The following is a 19,348-nucleotide window of genomic DNA, read 5'->3' on the forward strand; positions in this document are numbered from 1 at the left end:
TGAACCTGACAACACAGTGGTGGAAAAGACAGAATACCTTCTGTCACAGAGTTTATATTATTGTGGGGGAAATTAAGTACATGGCATAATTTTAAATTGTCATGGGTGCTATATAGAAAAACAGACCTGGATAAAGGGGCCACGAATGACGAGATTGGCATGCAGGAGGACTGTATTTTAGACAGGAAGGTCAGGAGACTTTTGAGATGTTGGAGGAGAAACTTCAGCTCTAAAGAGCTAGATAAAGCCCTGGCAAAGAGCATTACAGGAAGAAGAGCCAATAGGTGTGAAAGCTCTGAGGCAGATACAAGCTCGCTGTGTCTGAAGAACAGTAACAAAACCATAGCTCACTTCATTCCAGTGTAGGGGAGGAAAGATTTTTCCTCTACCCACTTAGGTTATGTATCTAGGGCTGTGAACTGGGCTGACAGAATGTCTTCTGTCAGATTAATGGAGAAAAAAAATACCTATTTTTTAATTTATTATATTTACATGGACTGGGTGGTGATGGAAGATGATTAAAAGGAGTGAAAATCCCAAAAAAGTGGTTAAGCCCAGGGGCATATATATATCATTTTAACAAAGAGCAATGAATTATGGAGCCAAGACAAAAGAAAAAGGGGGTTGGGATAAGGGAGGTAAACAGTGGGAAAATGACTAAGACATATATGGGGGGAAATTAGTGATACAAGGGTTATTTTAATAAGGTTTATTTGTTAGACTCGACTTGGTGTCAGCTCGTCATCTTCCATAAGAATGTCTCCTCTTCCTGGTACAAAAATGTATGCCCTGCTTTCAGGTTAAAAAAAAAAAAAAAAAAAAAAGAGAACCCTTCCTGTATCTAGTGTTTCTCCAGCTCAAAATAATCAATATGCCAGGGTGGTGTATTTTGTGGTGGTATGTTCATCTGCTAGACCTACCTCCTGTTGCTCAGAACAATAAATGTCAATTATTTTCTCTTCACCTAAAAAATGCTATACCTTTCCAAAACAATTTCTTATATGATTTCATTGCCACCTCTAATAGCCACTTCATATCCTAGTTATACTTCAAGACTGTTCAAATTCCAGATCTCTCATTGCCTGAACTCCTACGGTGTGTTTTATCTATAATACATACTACAATATTTAGTTACAAACAAGGGCTTCATAGTATACTCTTTATGCATATACTACTAATTCTGTAGTAATAACTGGATTTAAAATTCTGATTTAAAAGTCTGTACCAATGAATTGATAATTGCATGACTTTCTAATGAAGTGTGAAGGTGTCATCAAATTGCCAAGTAGTCTTTTGAAGTAGAGCAGAATGGAAATTTCTATGTCTCTATTTGTTAAAAGTGAGTGAGATCATGGATACAGAAAACATTAGGCATCCTTGAACAACTTCTTTTTAACCTCAAAGGCGCAAACTACCTTTGAAAATGCATGTAAGTTGTATGAAGGCAAATAAAATTACTGGTTAAGTTACTAGCTTACATATAATACTGCTTTCACTTAAGTCATAAGGAGTCTTTACTATTTCACTTTTCCTGGAAGTCTAAGAATTTTCTTAGCCCTGGTTCTCAAACGATGGTCCAGGGACCAGAATTAACATTAGCAGTAGCAGCTAAGAATTTATTAGAAATGCAAATTTTCTGGCAACATCCCACACCAACTGAATCAGAAACTCTTAGATGTGGGGCCCAGCAGGGTATTTTCAGCAAGTCCTCCAGGTGATTTTGATGCACCCTACAACCTGAGAACTCCAGTCTTAACCTGGAACAAATTTCTCAAGACCACATCTTTGGAGTTAATCAGTGGCTTGAAAAGTCCGTAATATACTTAAATTGTGTATCTTAAACAACTGTTTCACACCATAACTTAATGTAAATATCCTTAAGAAGTAATACCCAAATAAAAAGTCTGCTTTCCCTTACCTTAAATTTCACCTAAAAGTTATCTTGTACTTAACACACTTATATAATTAGTACTAATATGTTTTACCATAATGACTTAGTCCTGATCCTAATTCAGTGTTAATATTTGAGTACTGAAGTTCAAATACGTATGTAAAAATGTTCAAAATTACCCTCTGGAAAACTAAACACCAAACTTGCTTGGGTGTGCTGCCCTCTGCTGATTCGTAAGACAAACTTCATCTGTTTAAAGCATTCCTTAATAATCCCAAAGATCAAGCTGTTCATTACACATGAATAAAATACCAATTAGCTGTAAGAAAAAATCGGGCAAAACCTCTAAAAGGTCAATTTTACTGTTAGTTTGAAACTGACCTGCAACTCCTACTTGATGTGTAGCATATCCTGGTAATCTGCTGGGTCCCTCTCCCAGCCACAGTGTCAGCGTGGATGAATCCGATTCTGCATGGTGAAAGCAGAAACCCAGGGAAGCAGCAGGGGCAATAAATCGGCTTTGGAGGATGGGAATGTGCAGCCATACCGCTATCCTACCTTCTGATCTCCACTGCTGTATTGCAGCTAAAATGCAGATGAGGATAAAAATCTGTAAACATTTTCCAGTGAAAAGAGTGGAAGAAATAAAAAACTCATCTCAGGTGTAACCCCTTCCAAAAAGCCATCCTAAAACATCCACCTCCCTTCGTAGTTAGCTAGGAAGGGCTGGGGGAGGGGAATCCTAAAATGCTCTGTTTATATCACCAGCACAGGAACTATGTTTTATTGTAATTAGTACCTTGCTATGTGATTTTTTCCAGCAGACTGAATTCCTTGAGGATAGAGTTGGTAATTCATATCACCTGACACACTGCGTGGCACATAACTGGTGTTCAATATTTGTAGAATGAACAAAAAAACTTGATTTAAACAAAATAAATTGCTGTTCCTTTTAACATCCTTAGTTTTAATCTTTATAAATGACTCTTATGGGCTTCTACTTACACTTTAAGAGTTCTGTCATAATTTTTTTGGCTTATGAATTTCAAGGTGGTTAAAGCTCTATTTTTTTTTTTTTTTAAGATTTTATTTATTTATTTGACAGACAGAGATCACAAGTAGGCAGAGAGGCAGGCAGAGAGAGAGAGGAAGGGAGGCAAGCTCCCCGCGGAGTAGGGAGCCCGATGCCGATGCCGGGCTGGATCCCAGGACCCTGGGATCATGACCTGAGCGGAAAGCAGAGGCTTTAACCCACTGAGCCACCCAGGCATCCAAACTCTACGTTTTTAATAACGTATACTAGTCCTAGAAAAAAAAAAAAAGAAAATATAATGAAAAAATCAAAACTTATCTTACTAGCATGCGGAGATAAAATTTTAAATTTTGACATTTTTCCATGAATATAATTTTGAAATTGACATCGCACAATATATAATTTACAGCATATCTTTTATTACTTATTATAAACATTTTGCTGTCATTAAAATTTGTAAGGAACATAAATTTTTAATGACTGTATAATTTTCCTCAGATAGGTACCCCCCAAACGACTTAATGAACCTCTTACTCCTGGATAAATTATTTCTAATTTATAAATAATACCAAGATGAACATAGATTTTTCTGTTTTGACTTCTTTAAATTCTCTTATTTCTTAAGATTGAACCAGAAGAAAAAGATGCCAACATTTGGTCCTCACTAAGTTCCAGACACTGTATATATATTATCTTGTTAAGTTCTCACAGCCTGAAAGGCAAGTATTATCGCCCCTAATTTATGGGTGAAGAATACAGCAGTATTCTCAGATCATTTTCTCCATCTATCACCTCACTTAATCTTTTACAATAATCTTGCAAATTGTGTGCGTGTGTGGTGGTGGGGAGGTTTGATTATTCATTTAATGGTTAATTTCTTTTTCCTCCTCTTCTCTTCTCCAGCTGTGTAGTGACTCCCTGTTAAGGACCATGTTCTCTACCTCTTTAAAAGGCAGTGGGTCTAATACAGTGACAAACACATGACAGCCTTTCACAAAAGCTTCTTGATTTGGGACTATGGAGTCAGATCCTTCTCACCCATCTCTTTCTCTGATTTAAATCTTTTAAAAATTGATGTACAATTACATAAAAGGCACAAATCTTAAGTGTACATTTAAGGAGTTCTGACACATACATACACCTGTGTAACACACTCCAATAAAGATTACAGAACATTTCTATGACCCCAGAAAATTCCCATATCCTCCCTAATCATTCTAATCAAGTGAAAAGCTAGTTTGACTTAATAACAATCTGCACTAGCTCTTAGAGGCAGCATAATGCATTAAGAACAGATTCCAGAGCCAAGGGAAATTAATCTCTGAGCCTCAGTACCATCACCTTTAAAATAAAGGTAACAGTATTTACCTCAGAGTTGTAATGAGGATTAAATCAATTAATATTTGTAAAGTTCTTAAGTGTCTAGCAAAAGGAATTCATAAATGCAATAGAATGTTTTATTTAAAAACTATAAAAAGTATATAGCACTATATAGATTATAAATCAGTTTCCTATAATTTATCTTTGATCATCACATGTATCCAGTAAAATAATTAGGGTTGGCATTATGCACCTAAGCAACCTAAGAGGCAAATATTTTTAGTGGTGGTTTGCCTAATGGCTAAGCACCCGTCAGAACCCGGGACTTGAAACCCGGATGTGTGACTTTAAACCCAACACCCATGCTTTGCCTTTTAGACTAAGGAAGTGCTTTAACCACCTGGCCACTGACAAGTAACAAGTGTGTGCAATAAACACCTGTGTCTTCCCACACAACGGTAGATATATTAGAGGATGAACATTCGCTTGATTCTTCTATGACTGATACTGTTGGAGTCAGCAATTATTCACAAGTAGGAGAGAAAATGCGGTGAAGAGGCAAGTAGTTTGGGAAGCAGAATGATTAAAGAATGAACTAGCTGAATTATATTTACATAGATGCTCATTTGCCATATTCCTCATTATGAAGTTTTCTTTGAGTGACAGGATCTTTCCAATGCTGAATTTCCGTGCTAGGCCTTCAAGTCGAATAGAAGAACCTTCAGGGGCAGTCTGATAAACTCCGACCCAAATCACCGGCTTCTCTCAAAGTGAAAGCGCCTCCATCCAAGTTGTCTTTCCTATCTTTAGACTTAAGTTCAAGGAAAGCAGAGAGTTTTCTTATTGAAGACTGAAAGCGTCCACTACCCTCCTTGGTTAATCATAAAAGATTTGTTGCTTTGTCTCTAGCAAACTCCAGTTCTTGATGCGTCAGCCTGACCCAATTGGTGTAAAAAAATGACCACTCTGGTCCATTCATTGTTCACCACCCGTACAGCTTTGTCTCGGGCAAAGTGCCCCGCAGAACTAAGTTCCGGTAAATATTAACACTACTGAGCATTAAGTATGTGGTAGAGGCCGAGCTAAGCACTTTATATGCATTTACCCTACGTAAACCTCCAGCGATCCTATGCGTTAATAACCGGTTTTATGGAAGGGTAAGTAGTAGTTTACAGAACTTGCCGAAGGTCACACTAGGAAGTTTATCAGAAACTAGGGCTGCCGATCACCAAGTCTGGGATAGTTACAATTTCAACCAAGTGTCTCAGAAACCTCCCAGCAAAGGGCACAAGAAGGAAACAGGGGAGATTGGTACGGGTCATGCCTGCCCTCTCTCCCTAGGACTCGGTACTTGATTGACGGAGACCGTGATAGGTGGATGGGGGCCCCGGTTCCTTTATTAGAAAGGTTACGGAGCCAGGGAACCCCATGGCCCAGGCACACTTGCCCTGCAAGCGCCTCTGGAATGAGGCGGCGTCCAAGCGATCCAAGGCGCCGAGCCGTGCCAGGCGCACCGAGACGCCCCCGAATCTGTCCAGCTCTCCCCGCAGTTCTTCCGCTCCGGCGGGGGGGTCCCACCTGCAACCCGGACCGCCCGAAGTTCCGTGGTACCCGGCCAACAGCCTTGCGCTGCAGATCCGCAGGAGCACTGCGCGCCGAAAGCTCCCGCTGGTTAGAGGCGGCATTTACGCGTTGGCGACCCACCATTAGCTCGGCCCTTAAATCAAGTTTCCTTTGAGTTCCCAGAGCGGAAGTCGCTCCCGTAAATATTAGAAGAGTGCCAGCCGAAAGTTGTGCTAACGTTACAACTTTTTTTTTTTTTTTTTTTTTCCGGCGCTATACCGAAGTAACCGCGAAGTCCTGTCCACCAGCTCCTCTCAGAAATTTGCCCGGTTCCAGGAAAGCCAGAGAGAAACTTTTCCACCACTTTCTTTTTCTAGTTTAAGTCAACAGACGTTTGTTCAGGGATAGGAAAGGCGGGAAGAAGTACTGCGCTCCACTTGGGGGATTACGGTGGAGGGCGGAGTCTCGTTGATTTCTGCCCCGGAAGTTTTTCTTCCAGAGACACGAGCACGTTGAGCCGGCTTTGAGGTACCCTTTCCTAGGCTGCCTTGTGATCATGTCTTCCAAGAAGAACAGAAAACGGCTGAATCAAAGCGCAGACAATGGTTCAACCTCGCCCTCTTCTGCTTCTTCTCTTTTGGGCCCCTCGGCATCTTCTGCTGGGCCAGGAGCGGCGTCAGCGGCCGGGATTCTGGTTGTGACCAACTTCTTAGAAAAGGGTAAAGCGTTCTGGGTGGGAGACCTGAGGCGGAGGGGCGGCAACTTAAGAGGTAGACCTTTAGGTGATGCCGCCTTTAAGGTGCTGAGGCTTTTGAAAATTGGGCGACACAGAGGTGTGACAGTGGCACGCAAGTTTGTACACCGGAAGTCGTGCCTGCCTGGAGAATTTAGGCAGAACGGCTTATCCGTGGATAAGTCACGCCATCACTTTTGTAAATTCTTTTGAATTTGTAAATTGAACTTGAAACAACTTTTCCTCGTTTAAGATTAACGACACATTTAACTGCAAAATTACTTAAAGCTACGAGCATAGGATATACATACCAGAAAACTAAACAGTTCAGTAAAGATGTGGATACATCTTTCCTACGGGAGATTAATGTGTCTCCAAGAATGAAAGACTTTAGGATTTGTTCTTTTACAAAGATTCTAGTATTTAATAACAGCTACCGATTACATAGTATTGTTGTCAGTAGTTTGGGTATGTCACATACATATCTCATTTAACCTTCATAGAAGCCCTAGAAGATGGATGCCGTATTATTATAGCTATTTGAGAGAGGAAGAATAGTTAATGCGATTGGCTCCGGGTTCCACAGGTGCCAACTGGCAGGCAGTATTTGACTTTAAAGCCTTTATCCTAGGTCAGAGGTCCCTTGAGTTAGGAGAACGGATTTATCTGAAAATTTAGTTGTTAAAGCTTCTATGTGTGGAAACGGTGTCATTGCTTTGAAAAAATGGAACGCCAGCTAAACTGGGGGCAAGAATTTTATGTCTAATGCACACCCTAATGACAATCTTAGAATTAACACAGTGTTTGCAGTTTCATTTAAGGATCAGAGGATAACTTGTTCTGTCCTGCGTATTTAATCTCTTTCAACTGGATACTTCCCATTGAAATTTAAACCTGCCGATTTCTCTTACATCTTAAATCAAAACGAAAGTTCCACATTTTCTTCTTACCACCACCCTACCTCTTTCCATCCTTTCATTTCCAAATTTCTTCTCTTTTTTCTTTTCTTTTCTTTTTTTTTTTTTAGATTTTATTTTTAAGTAATCTCCCAACGTTGGACTTGAACTCAAAACCCGAGATCAAGAGTCTCAGGCTCTGCTGACCAAGCCAGCCAGGTGTACCTCATTCCCAAGTTTCATAAATGGAGTAGTCTCTCTCCTCATCTCTCACCTACTCCTTAGCCTATTAAAATTTTGATGTTTAAGTTTTGACAGTATCCCATCATTCTATGGAAACTGCCCCTGTCCTGGTCACTGATCATCTCCATGTTCATAAATATAAAGGAAAGTTGTTCTTTACTTCCCTTACTTGACCTCTCAGCAACTTTTGGCATTGTCTGCCATTTCCTTTTTCTTAAAACACTTTAATTTTGGGGAGTGCCTGGGTAGCTCAGTCAGTTAAGTGTCTGCCTTTGGCTCAGGTTATGATCCCAGGGTCATAGGATCAAGCCCCTCATTGGCCTCCCTGCTCAGCGGGAGGTCTGCTTCTCTCTCTCCTCTGGCCCCTCCACCTGGCTTGTGCTCACCCTCTCGCTCACTCTAATAAAATCTTAAAAAAACAAAACAAAACAAAACCCACTTTAATTTTTGCTATGTGCCATTAAACTTTCCTAGTTTTTCTCCATCCTTTCGTTTGTAGGTAGATTTTCAGTTTCCTTTGCAGGCTCATTTTCTACTTGGCTGCCAAATGTTCCTCAGTTCTTAGTCCTAACACCCCTTTTTCCTTGTATAAATCTTTTTTTTTTCTTTTTTGGGCAGGTTCATCCAATGTCCAGAGTTTTCCATCTATACTCTAATCATTTTTGAATTTATATTTGTACTTTATACTATTTTTGAATCTTGGTTTGGGTACCTTCTAGACCAATACTACTTAAACTCTGTAGGTAAAGTTTTGTGTGTGTGTGTGTGTGTGTGTGTGTGTGTGTGTGTTTAAAGATTTTATTTATTTATTTATTTGGCAGAAAGAGACACAGGGAGAGAGGGAACACCAGCAGGGGTGGGAGAGGGAGAAGCAGGCTTCCTGCCCAGCAGGGGGTCCAATGCAGGGCTCTATCCCAGGATGCTGGGATCATGACCTGAGCCGAAGGCATCTGCTTAACGACTGAGCCATCCATGTACCCCTAAAGTTTTTAAAATATGGTATGTAGGGGTCGGTTAAGCATCTGCCTTCGGCTCAGGTCATGATCTAAGAGTCCTGCGATCCAGCCCCGCATCGGGCTCTCTGCTTAGCGGGGAACCTGGCTTCCCCTCTCCCTTTGCCCCTCGTTCAGCTTGTTCTCTCTCTCTCTCTCTCACTGATATGTCATAGCACAGCACTCTTGTAAAATACATTAAAAAGAAATTACTAGAAAAATAAGTTCAAAAATAGAAATTTTTATTAGATTCAACAGATGTAGGATTACTCTGTCCAGTTGTAATAAAAGTTTCTAAACCCTTATTTGTTGTACTTACCCCATCATGACAGGAACAAATAGTTTGCTGACCACACTTTGTATAGCATTGTGCTGTACATCTTTTCTTGGATTTTTCTTCCTCTTTTTTTTTAACATTTTATTTTATTTATTTATTTTTAAAGCTTTATTTACTTATGAGAGGGAGAGAGAACGAGCTGCTGCTTGGTGTAGCCTACTGCCCTGGGAGATCTTGATCTTCCTTCATGGCCTCTTCTTGTCTCTTGACATTTTGCTTATACTTGTCCCTCAGATGGACTGTGCTGCCTTCTGTTCAGACCTCTCTGTACAAGCTGTTCTCTTTGCCAGGAATTATTTTCTTTTCCTCTTTGTTTTGTTAATTCCTACTCTTCCTTTGGATCTGAATTTTTAAACATTACTTCCTTGGAGGAGCATTCTCTGTTTCTTCCAAATTAGATTCCGGCATAATAGGCTCTCTCAGCATTCTTAGTCATTCTTGCATTGTATTAATTTTAGTTTAAAATTACACAGTTACTAAGTGATTGTTTAATAACTCTCTCATCCTATTAGATTGTAAGCTCTGTGAGGCCTAGGACCATCCACTTCTGTTCACTTTGTATCCCTAGTGCCTAAAATATTATCTGCTGTGAAGTAGGCACATAATAAATGTTTGCTGGATGAACCAATGAAGAGTTGATGGTTGTTTGAAATTACCTTTACTAATCTGGCACATGAAGTGCTCAATAAATGTATAGTTAACCAATGGGGAAAGTGGATGTTGAGATGTATTTTTAAAGTACAGTATTGGATCAATGAGGATTGCTGAAAGGAATACAGCTGTGGAATACAGCTTGAGTAGATTTGAATGCTGTGAGAAAATACATGGAGATATGTTAGGAAATAAGGCCAGTGATGAGAATTTGAATGTGATTTTCATAAGGAGGAAGTGGAGTTATTTAGAGAACTTGTGATTTGTCAAACCCTGGTGCACAGTGAATGTGCAGGACAGGCTGGAAGGAAGAGAAGAAAACCTAGAATCTTGCCAAGGAGTGAATACATCTGTGAGGTACTTGTCAAGAGGGAAGGGTAATTCATTGAGGTTTAGGAAGAGAGAAGTGGCAGAAACTGAACCTTATGTGATCACCAAAAGGATGCTTTGCTGTTATTGATGAGTAAACTATGTAAGAGGCCTAATGCTCATAGAAAAGTTGAATTTCTTTTCAGCTTCATATTATGAAATATGCTTATTTTGTAAATGCTCAGTACTGTTAATTTTAGCTCCATGAGATGCTTTGTTTTCCTAGATTTGTTCAGCTGATGACAGAAGGAAAATATATATATGGGGTAGTTATTTTGTAGTGGCAAAAAATAATTAAATGAGACATGGTTCTTGGTTTTGCTTTCATTTACTTTGTTCCTTTTAAATTCCAAAGTATTTGTGTTTTTATTATTAAGGAACACTAATATTAGAGAACTATGATTATGGTATATGTGTCTGATAATAAATTTTATAACACAGCTTGTGACAGGCTAAAATTTCATAAGTGTTTCATGGATTTTGTGCTGAGAAGAAAAACACTGTGTAGTCACCTACTATGTTCATTGATTTCGTGGATATTTATTATGTAACTTCTTTTTAAAATTTTTTTTTAAAGATTTTTGTTTATTTAACAGAGAAAGACAACGAGAGAAGGAAAACAAGCAGGGGGAGTGGGAGAGGGAGAAACAGGCTTCCTGCTGATCAAGAAGCCCATGCGGGGCTCAGCCCCAAGACCTTTGGGATCACAGCCTGAGCCAAAGGCAGACACTTAAGGGCTCAGCCACCCAGGCGCCCCTGTTATGCAACTTCTATATTTGATGCACTCCTGGGCATTGGAGATACAAAGATGAATTTGACCCAGTTTGTGCCCCAAAGCAGCATATGGTTTAGGAGAAAGTCAGATTATAAAACAAATGTATATTATGATGATAAATGCTAATATTTGGCAGCATAAGGTGCTGGAAGAATCAGAGGAAGGATCAAATATGGACCTTGAGGAAGTGGAGGGGGCAGGGTGGACATGTTAGCACATCATTTTCAGAGGTGTTGCCAGCTGGGTCCCCTTCATGGCCAAAAGTTGAAAACAATAATGGTCATTTTAGTCTGTTTGTGCTTGCCTAAGGAATAAGACCTGTGCTATTATCTTACCCACGTATTCTTGGGATTAAAAAAGAAAAATATCTGACTGGTATCAGGTGAATCAGAAGTGGAAATGTAATTTAACCCTCCAGAACTAAATGCCAGTTTCCCAGCTCAAGTCTTTGAATACCAGTAGTTGACTCAACTAGAATCTGTAATACAAAATGTTACTATGCGAGTATGAAAAGACTATTGCAGGTATGTTCAGTTTTTAAAGAAATTAGAGTTTATTTTTCTTAAAGGGTGGAAACTAATACCTAAGACAAATTTTTTTACTTGGCACTCATATCGTCAGTCAGTGGACCCTCCAAAAGGTTTGGTTTTAAGTCTTTTTGTTAAAAAGAAAAAAGAGAATTGGAACTGGTTTCTCTAGGATATGGTAAGTGCATTCATGTGGTTGGTTATGTGGTTAGAAGATTTTTATTTACACCAAAAGAAAGCAGGCTTTAACTTCAGCTATAAAATAGTATGAAAATAATTTTCTTTCCCTTTTGGTAGATGACAAAGTTCCTAAAACATTCCAGAATTCCCTTGTTCAGCTTGGACTCAACACTATGAAATCTGCAAATATATGTATAGGTCGACCAGTGTTGCTTACCAGTTTGGATGGAAAACAAGAGGTAAGAGTCTTTTTCATTTCCTTAATTTAGAAAGATCTGAGATTTTTTTACCATGATTTTCAACAAAGCAGTAATAAATGAAAAACTATATTTTAAAAGATCCTTGCATCTATATAAACTTTTCCTTCCTTTGATATCTGTGACTCTCCTGGGAATAGTAGCCCCTAAATGTCATAATGTAGAGAGAGGCCTTTTTTCCTGAGGTAGTGACACACATAGTATCTGCCCTATTCCCCCCAGTCTGTTATTTTTTTTTTTTTCACAGAAATGCTGTTTGGGAGTATGAAAGTCATCTCTTCTGTATACAAATATTTGATTGTCCTTCCTGTTTTCAGCTGTTTGTTCTTGCTGCTATTCATCACACTTGAGGCTGGAAGTCCAGAACCTCGCCTGGTTCTGCCCTGCTGCCAACCTCTGCCTCTGCCATTTCCTCTGCTCCTTCATTAGCCAGGGTACTCTCATTCAGCGAGGTCCTCCGAAAATGATTTGAAATCTGTTATGTGCTGGGGCGCCTGGGTGACTCAGTTGGTTAAGCAACTGCTTTCAGCTCAGGTCATGATCCCAGGGTCCTGGGACCGAGTTCCACATTGGGCTCTCTGCTCAGCTGGGAACCTGCTTCTCTCTCTACCTGCCACTCCCCCTGCTTGTGCTCTCCTGCTCTTAATCTTAAAAAAAAAAAAAAAAAAAAAAAGGCTGTTTTGTGCTGATGGCACACCTTTCATTCTTTTCATTATTCTTAAAAAGAAAAAAAAGACACAGCCTTTGCTGTGTCTTGTGGAAGACTATAAATATATGAGCTCAGCCCACTATTTGGAGCTAAAAGTCTTTGCTTCTGTCCCTTAACATTTAATTCTGATGAAATCCAGGTTCTCATGAAGCTCTTGTGCCAGGTCCTTCACTATTTCCTGGATGTATTTTATGCTTCAGGCCGGATTACCTTACAGTTAGTTTGTCTTTAGTATTTTTTCCTATTTTCTATTTATTACATGTTAATGCCTTTGTCTCTTTTCCTAAATTACCTTTCAAATTTTCAAATCATTTTCACTGTGGGATCATTGCTAATCTTCACAAGAAGATATAATTTTTATCTTGAAAGTTTTTTTTTTATAACTTGTCAGGTTGTAACTCCTTGGGGTTAAGGACTGTGTTTTGCAGATCCATATGATTAGCTGTGCTTAGTTTTCTGCTTTATAAATTAATGATAATCTGTGAATATTTCTTTTCTCGTGTTTTTGTTTCCTGTGTTCTGGGCAGGTCTATACGGCCTGGCCTGTGGCAGGATTTCCTGGAGGCAAGGTTGGCCTGAGTGAAATGGCACAAAAGAGTGTGGGCGTGAGGGTTGGTGATGCCATGCAAGTCCAGCCTCTGTTGGGTGCTGTGCTACAGGCTGAGGAAATGGACCTGGCACTCAGGTTTGGCTCTTTTCTTTGGTGACATTTTGGATCAGTGCTGCCTAGTAGAAATAGAATAAGAGTCACAAATGTGAACCACATATGCAATTTTGCATTTTCTGGTAGTCACATTTAAGAAGGAAAATGAAATTGATGAAATAGTTAACATTTAATTTAATCATTATTTAAGTATTATTTAATATTTAACTAGTTATCATAAAATTTATTTTATAGTAACTATAAAAAACTATTAATGAGATACTTTTCAAACTAAGTCTCGAAAATCCAGTGTGTGTGTTATACTTGTAGCACATCTCAGTTTGGACCAACCACATTTAAGTGCTTGATAGCCTCATGGTGAGTGGCTGATGGTCTGCTGTATTAGCACAAGCTAGATGAGTCCACCTAACATATGGACTAGAGACTCTCTGGTATCCTGTGGTTAGAGTATGCCCTGATATTTTAGGTGAGAGGAGTTAGTATTAATGAATATTTAACAATGGTTTTCATCTTGTTTCACAGTGTAATCAGGGCTGTTGTGAAGGAGGGAGTAGAGCACTGTCAATAGGCAAGAAACAGGTTTTAATCAAGACTGTTCCAGGGATGCTGGGTGGCTCAGTCAGTTAAGCCTCCAGCTCTTGGTTTCAACTCAGGTTGTGATCTCATGGGTCATGAGATTGAGCCCCCCACCCTCCCCCGGGCTCTGCCGCTCAGTGAGGAGTCCACTTGAAGAGTCTCTCCCACAACTCATGCGTGTGCTCATGCGCGCTCTCTCTCAAATAAATAACTCTTTAAAAACACCAAATATCTTCAAGCAAAGTACCTGATTATATATTTTAACTCCATGATGATTCAATCCAGTGAAATAGTTATTTCTATCAGTTTTTGAAATGTCCTTTACCAAAGGCTAATTGAATCACCTTATCAATATAGTTAACCTTTATCACTCATCCTCTTGGATACTCTATATCTAACAGGATTGTAACTCAGTTTGCATATGTAAGTCTTATCATAATTTGTTTATAAAAAGAATCTTTTGATACTTTAATTCTACCTTACTAACGGTTTTGGGGATGTGTTTAATTTATATGCAAGAATCACAAAACATTTAACAATCATTAACTTATTTTTTTAAAAAATTCTATTTATTGGGGCGCCTGGGTGGCCCGGTGTGTTGAGCCTCTGCCTTTGGCTCAGGTCATGATCTCGGGGTCCTGGGATCGAGCCCCTCGTCGGGCTCTCTGCCTGATGGGGAGCTACTTCCCCCTCTCTCTCTGCCTGCCTCTGCCTATTTGTGATCTCTGTCTGTCAGATAAATAAATAAAATCTTTAAAAAAAATTCCATTTATTTATTTGAGAGAAAGAGCGGGCGCACAAGCCGGGGGGTGGGGTGTGGGGCAAAGTAGGATGGAGAAGCAGACTCCACACTGAGCAGGGAGCCTCACTTGGGGCTCAATTCTAGGACGCTGGGATCATGACCTGAGCTGAAGGCAGACACTTAACCGACTGAGCCACTCAGGCACCCCTCATTAGCTTGATTTTATTGTTTTCTTTTGCTACTTTTGTAGATTCCGAGCTTGAGCTTCAGCATATATATATATATATATGTATATGTATATATGTATACATGTATACGTGTGTGTGTGTGTGTGTGTATTTATAAGCCAGGAAACTTTTTTCAGAGGAATTAATAATACTTTAACAATAAAATTAAAGAGGAGAAGAGAACTGAACATATGTTGTGCACCAGCTGTGTATGAGCACACACATGCACACACACTTTTCCCTCTTCTCTCATTTAATCCTCCTTCAAAATGCCCATATTGCCCCTTTCTTAAAGATGAGGAAATGGGCTCCATGAGAAGTAACTTACCCATTGTTATATGGGTTAAGTAGTAGTTCTACTCAGATTAAATAATATTAATCTTTAGACTGTTTTGAGGCAGGGCTGCAGGTTGCAGTCATCAGTTGACTGGATTTTTTTGATGATTTTTTTGTGACCTCTTGAGGGCGCAGCAGTCTTAGGTGATAATGATTGTCTGCTGTAGAGGAACTGTATGTTTTAAAAGGAAGCTTTTTTTTTTTTAAAGATTTTATTTATTTATCAGAGAGAGAGGGAGATAGAGAGCATGAGTAGGGGGAACGGCAAAAGGAGAGGGAGAAGCAGGCTCCCCACTGAGCAGGGAGTCTGATGCTGGGCTCAGTCCCAGGACCCTGGGATTATGACCCAAGCTGAAAGCAGTGGAAGCTTGGTTTTTAAAATTTTACTGAAAAAAACTCTTGTGTTTTAAACGCAGCAGCAGAGTTTAGATAAGAAACTTAATTTCCAATAAGAAAAATCAGTAATTTTATTCTGCTGATTAAATCCTTCAATTGCTTCTGAAAAGATTTATTAGTGAGGTTAGAGCTCCTTCTAGTGGAAGTGATTTTATCTGCACCCATTCTTTTTTTAAAAGCAAAACTCTCTTCTTATACATATTTGCAAGTATCTTCTATTCAGAGTTTAATAAATAGGAGTGGTTTAAGTAAGTATAACTGGTTTCAGAGTTTTATAAACAAGTGAATTTAAGCATTTAAGGAGCTACAGTTTCCTACATAGTCTGTATATATATTTGATTTGAAATTTCCTCCTTGTTCTGTTTTTCTCTCTCTCCTTTATATGAATATACAGTCAGTTTTCATTATTTGTAGTATGTTCTGTAAAATTACTGTGAACACTACATTAGCTAATACTGAACCATTTCTCCTAGGGGTATGTATGTTTACATATACATGAAATATATGTTTATGTTTAATGTTACATGTTTCTGTTTAAGTGCATATTTAATGTATATTATAAATATATTAATAACATTAATATATTTGGTGCATATTTAATATACAAAAATATGTATATCTTATATACATTATAATCTTAAAACAACTCGTTCTGATAGATTTTATCTTTTTTATTTTATAAAAGAGAAGCACTAGTTTAGAAGTGTTATGTGACTTGCCTGAGGCCACCTCACTAACAGATGTCAACGTTGGGATTCAAATCTCTGGCTGGTACAGGAGCTGGGACTTTTTGCTGTACACCTCCTGCCTCTCAGTTTCAGCTGGGAAAGTGCTTAGCGACTTGAATTTTTTTTGCCTGTTCTGTGCATGTCTATGAATGACTAGGAAAGCTCTGCTGGTATTGATTTTAGGGTTACAAATAAATTTTAGCAAGTAAGTGAATCTGCAAATAACGAAGTTGACTATATTGGTTTTGTTTTTGCTAATCAAGTATTTGGAGAACAAGGCTTAGGTTTGGACTAGATGGGTCTGCTAATATACCTCTTTCTGAGCTAAACTATTACTTCTCCACTGATCTCTGGCAGAGCTCACAACTGTAGGCCTCCTGTGCTGGTATGGGCTACTTGCATGTGGGGAAGAAGGAAAAATGCACTTATTCTGAGAACTTTCCAAGAACATGTTTCTTTACAAGTGTAATGATTTTTAGATATACCTATTTGTACTCAAGCAGCTTTCTAGGAAGACAGTCGTTAGTAGGAGAAGGGGTTCTCATATTTCCCTTTCTGGAGAAAGGTATGTCCTTTCTCTAGAAGTAAATTCCATTATACCATTACTCTCCTTTTTTCTTATCTCTACCTTTTCAGGTAATACCCTACAAAGGACTTAATTTCTTAATTTTCCTTGAAGTTAATTTATTAATTACAGAAAGGAAATAAAGTAAGCTATTAATAAAAGCCTTTCTCCAAGCTAGGCAGTTTCAGAAAGGGAATGATTAATTTAGGCCAGTGTTTTTCAAATGTTTTTTGGCTATGACACACAATAAAAAATACACTTTATTGTGATTCAGTGTATGCATACATCCACAGATAAGGGCACATATGCACTCACATGTGTGTAGCTGTATACATGAGTATATAGATGTGTGTGTGTAAGATGTGTATGTATAAGAAAGTAATGCTTTTCTAAGCGGTATTTTCCCTTTTTATGTGTGATGTACTTTGACATTTTGTATTCTATCAAAAAAAAATGCTGGATGGGATTGACTGAAATGATTTCATGATCCACTAATGGATAGTTCTCTAAATTTTAAAGAACATTGATTTAAATCATTAGGATACGATTTCCAGTTTGTAAATTATTCTTTGACTAGGTCTATAGTAAAGCCGTGTACACGTAATTTTATATTACATTTAGTCTCTGGTATACTTAATTCTGATTTTTATTTCCTCCACCTTTTATAGTGACAAAAATGTGGACATTAATGAAGAACAACTGGCTGGTTGTCTTCTGAGAAAGCTAGGTGAGGCATATATTTTAAATAGTTTTTTAAGTTGTAAAAAAGCAAGATAGCAGTAAATAAAGTAATGTGTCTTTGAGGTCTTGTATAAATCATACTTTTATTCAACATAATGTGGAGTGTTCTTCTCAATGAATTAATGCCCTTTTGGGACAGGAATTTTTTCTCCCCAATTAATAGATTGGCACTTAAGCATTGAAGAGAATATTTGACTTATCTATGGATAAAGTCAGTGGGAGAACTGATACTTTTAACCCTTGAGCTCTTCCTCTTTCCAGTGAGAAATGTTATCTTGGAGTATTAGTTAGGTGTGCCATTTTAGGTTCGTTTATTATTGGATGTGGAATGCCAGTCTATTTGTTGATATAGTTGATAGAATCCTAGATATATTGAGTGTGGAGTATTTTAAAGAATTATCTTGTCCTTCTGTCTCCAGATAGTGCTCTATCAAATGGGAATTGTCTCCTTTTTAATGGCAATTATTTTATTAATACACTTTGATTTAGTCTTTTCAGTCAGATAGTTTTGTTAACAGATGGAATAAGTTGCATTTAAACATGAAATGGGTGAAAAGTTATGCTAACACATATATTTAAAAAATTATTTTCTAGATGGCAAGATTGTTTTACCAGGCAATTTTCTGTATTGTACATTCTATGGACGACCATGCAGACTGCAAGTGTTGCGAGTGAAAGGGACAGACGGCATGATATTGAGAAGGCCTCAGAATGACTCTGACACTGATGCCCAGGGAATGGCCTATGAACAGTCCAGCATAGAAACCAGTACCCTGGATGTATCCCTACAGCTAAGCCAGTTAGATCTGGAAGAGCCTCGGGACCCAACATCAAGCAGTACTCCCTGCAAACCAGTAGATGACAAAATGTTAGATAAAACTAGTGACATTTTGTCAGATGTTACACAGAGTCCTGGGAACAGCAGCGGACGTGGACTAGGGGAAGTCACAGGACTTAAGTGTAGTTTTAATTCAACCAGAGGAGAAAATGAGCAACTTGTCAATGAAGAGAGATTGCTAAAGTCAGCATGTGTGGGAACAAAGTGCAACACTGATATTTTTTATTTTATATCTTCAACAACAAGAGTCAATTTTACAAAGATTCCTACAAATTCAAAAGTGCAAGAGGACCACTTCAAAGTAACTTATGGCATGATAGGAGGCTTAAGTAGTCAGCTGAAAGCGATTAGAGAGATGATCGAATTGCCTCTCAAACAGCCTGAACTTTTCAAGAGTTATGGTATGATTTCTTCAGTGTATTGCACCAGAAGTATTAAATTCAAACAAAAAGCAGTTGGCACATTCCACTTATGTAATAATTGCTCACCCTCTTTTCTTGGTTTTCTTTCCTGAATGGTAGGTATGGTAGGAGGTATGAGTTGCTTTGGGAGATGCCAGTTAAGTGAGCCTTTTTCCGTGCTTGATCTCTTTAGGTTGTAATGAGTTAGTTGCAGCCTTGTCTCTTCTAATTGCATACTTCCACAGTTGTTTCTATTGGATCTAGAATTAGTATCTTGTCATTCTAGATCAGCTGTAATGACCAAAGAAGTAAACCAAACATTCAAATATGTTAGATAAAACTTCTTTGTTAGGAAATATAACTCTGTGCGGATTTCTTTGCACTGAAGCAAGTGGTTAAGAGAGTGATTGGCTTGAAGGAAACTCAGGGCTACCTCTGTGTGGTAACTGCCTGGATGCTCTGCATGTATTTGGGGTCTACAGTTTGGTGCTTCTTTCTCTGCCTTTTCATTTTTCGTGAATCTTTATATATAAAAATATATGTACCCTTTGACTGACATTTTGCTAGTAATGCTTATATAATCTAGGATGACTAGTTGGGTGAAAATTAGGATTGCTGGCTTGCTTTGGGTGGCCTTGTTCTTGTCTGAGCTTTGTGT

The 19,348-nt window shown here is 38.5% G+C and overlaps 2 protein-coding genes across 7 annotated transcripts in view; one reads left to right on the forward strand and one right to left on the reverse strand.

Annotated features, from left to right (window-relative positions):
• The window catches only part of NUDT6 (nudix hydrolase 6), a 48,089-nt gene extending 42,101 nt beyond the window's left edge, over positions 1–5,988 (reverse strand). Inside the window, exons 1-2 of one of the 4 annotated variants that reach the window (XM_080830534.1) lie at positions 4,859–5,969; positions 2,273–2,476 (exon numbers count right to left, since the gene is read on the reverse strand). In XM_080830534.1, the coding sequence (XP_080686660.1) occupies positions 2,273–2,476; positions 4,859–4,886 (232 nt within the window). In that variant the 5' untranslated portion in view covers positions 4,887–5,969. Of the gene's footprint in view, positions 1–2,272; positions 2,477–4,682; positions 4,736–4,858 lie in introns of those variants that run through there. The other 3 variants (XM_080830533.1, XM_080830535.1, XM_080830536.1) reach the window with 3 other exon arrangements.
• A 317-nt stretch (positions 5,989–6,305) lies between these two features.
• Positions 6,306–19,348, forward strand: part of AFG2A (AFG2 AAA ATPase homolog A) — a 337,231-nt gene continuing 324,188 nt past the window's right edge. For 2 of the 3 annotated variants that reach the window (XM_080796130.1, XM_080796131.1), the window contains exons 1-5: positions 6,314–6,526; positions 11,628–11,749; positions 13,004–13,161; positions 17,379–17,437; positions 18,046–18,690. In XM_080796130.1, the coding sequence (XP_080652256.1) occupies positions 6,364–6,526; positions 11,628–11,749; positions 13,004–13,161; positions 17,379–17,437; positions 18,046–18,690 (1,147 nt within the window). In that variant the 5' untranslated portion in view covers positions 6,314–6,363. Of the gene's footprint in view, positions 6,527–11,627; positions 11,750–13,003; positions 13,162–17,378; positions 17,438–18,045; positions 18,691–19,348 lie in introns of all 3 variants that reach the window. The other variant, XM_080796129.1, reaches the window with a different exon arrangement.

The sequence above is a fragment of the Martes martes genome, assembly GCF_963455335.1.
Source record: "Martes martes genome assembly, chromosome: 2".
Lineage (NCBI taxonomy): Eukaryota > Metazoa > Chordata > Mammalia > Carnivora > Mustelidae > Martes > Martes martes.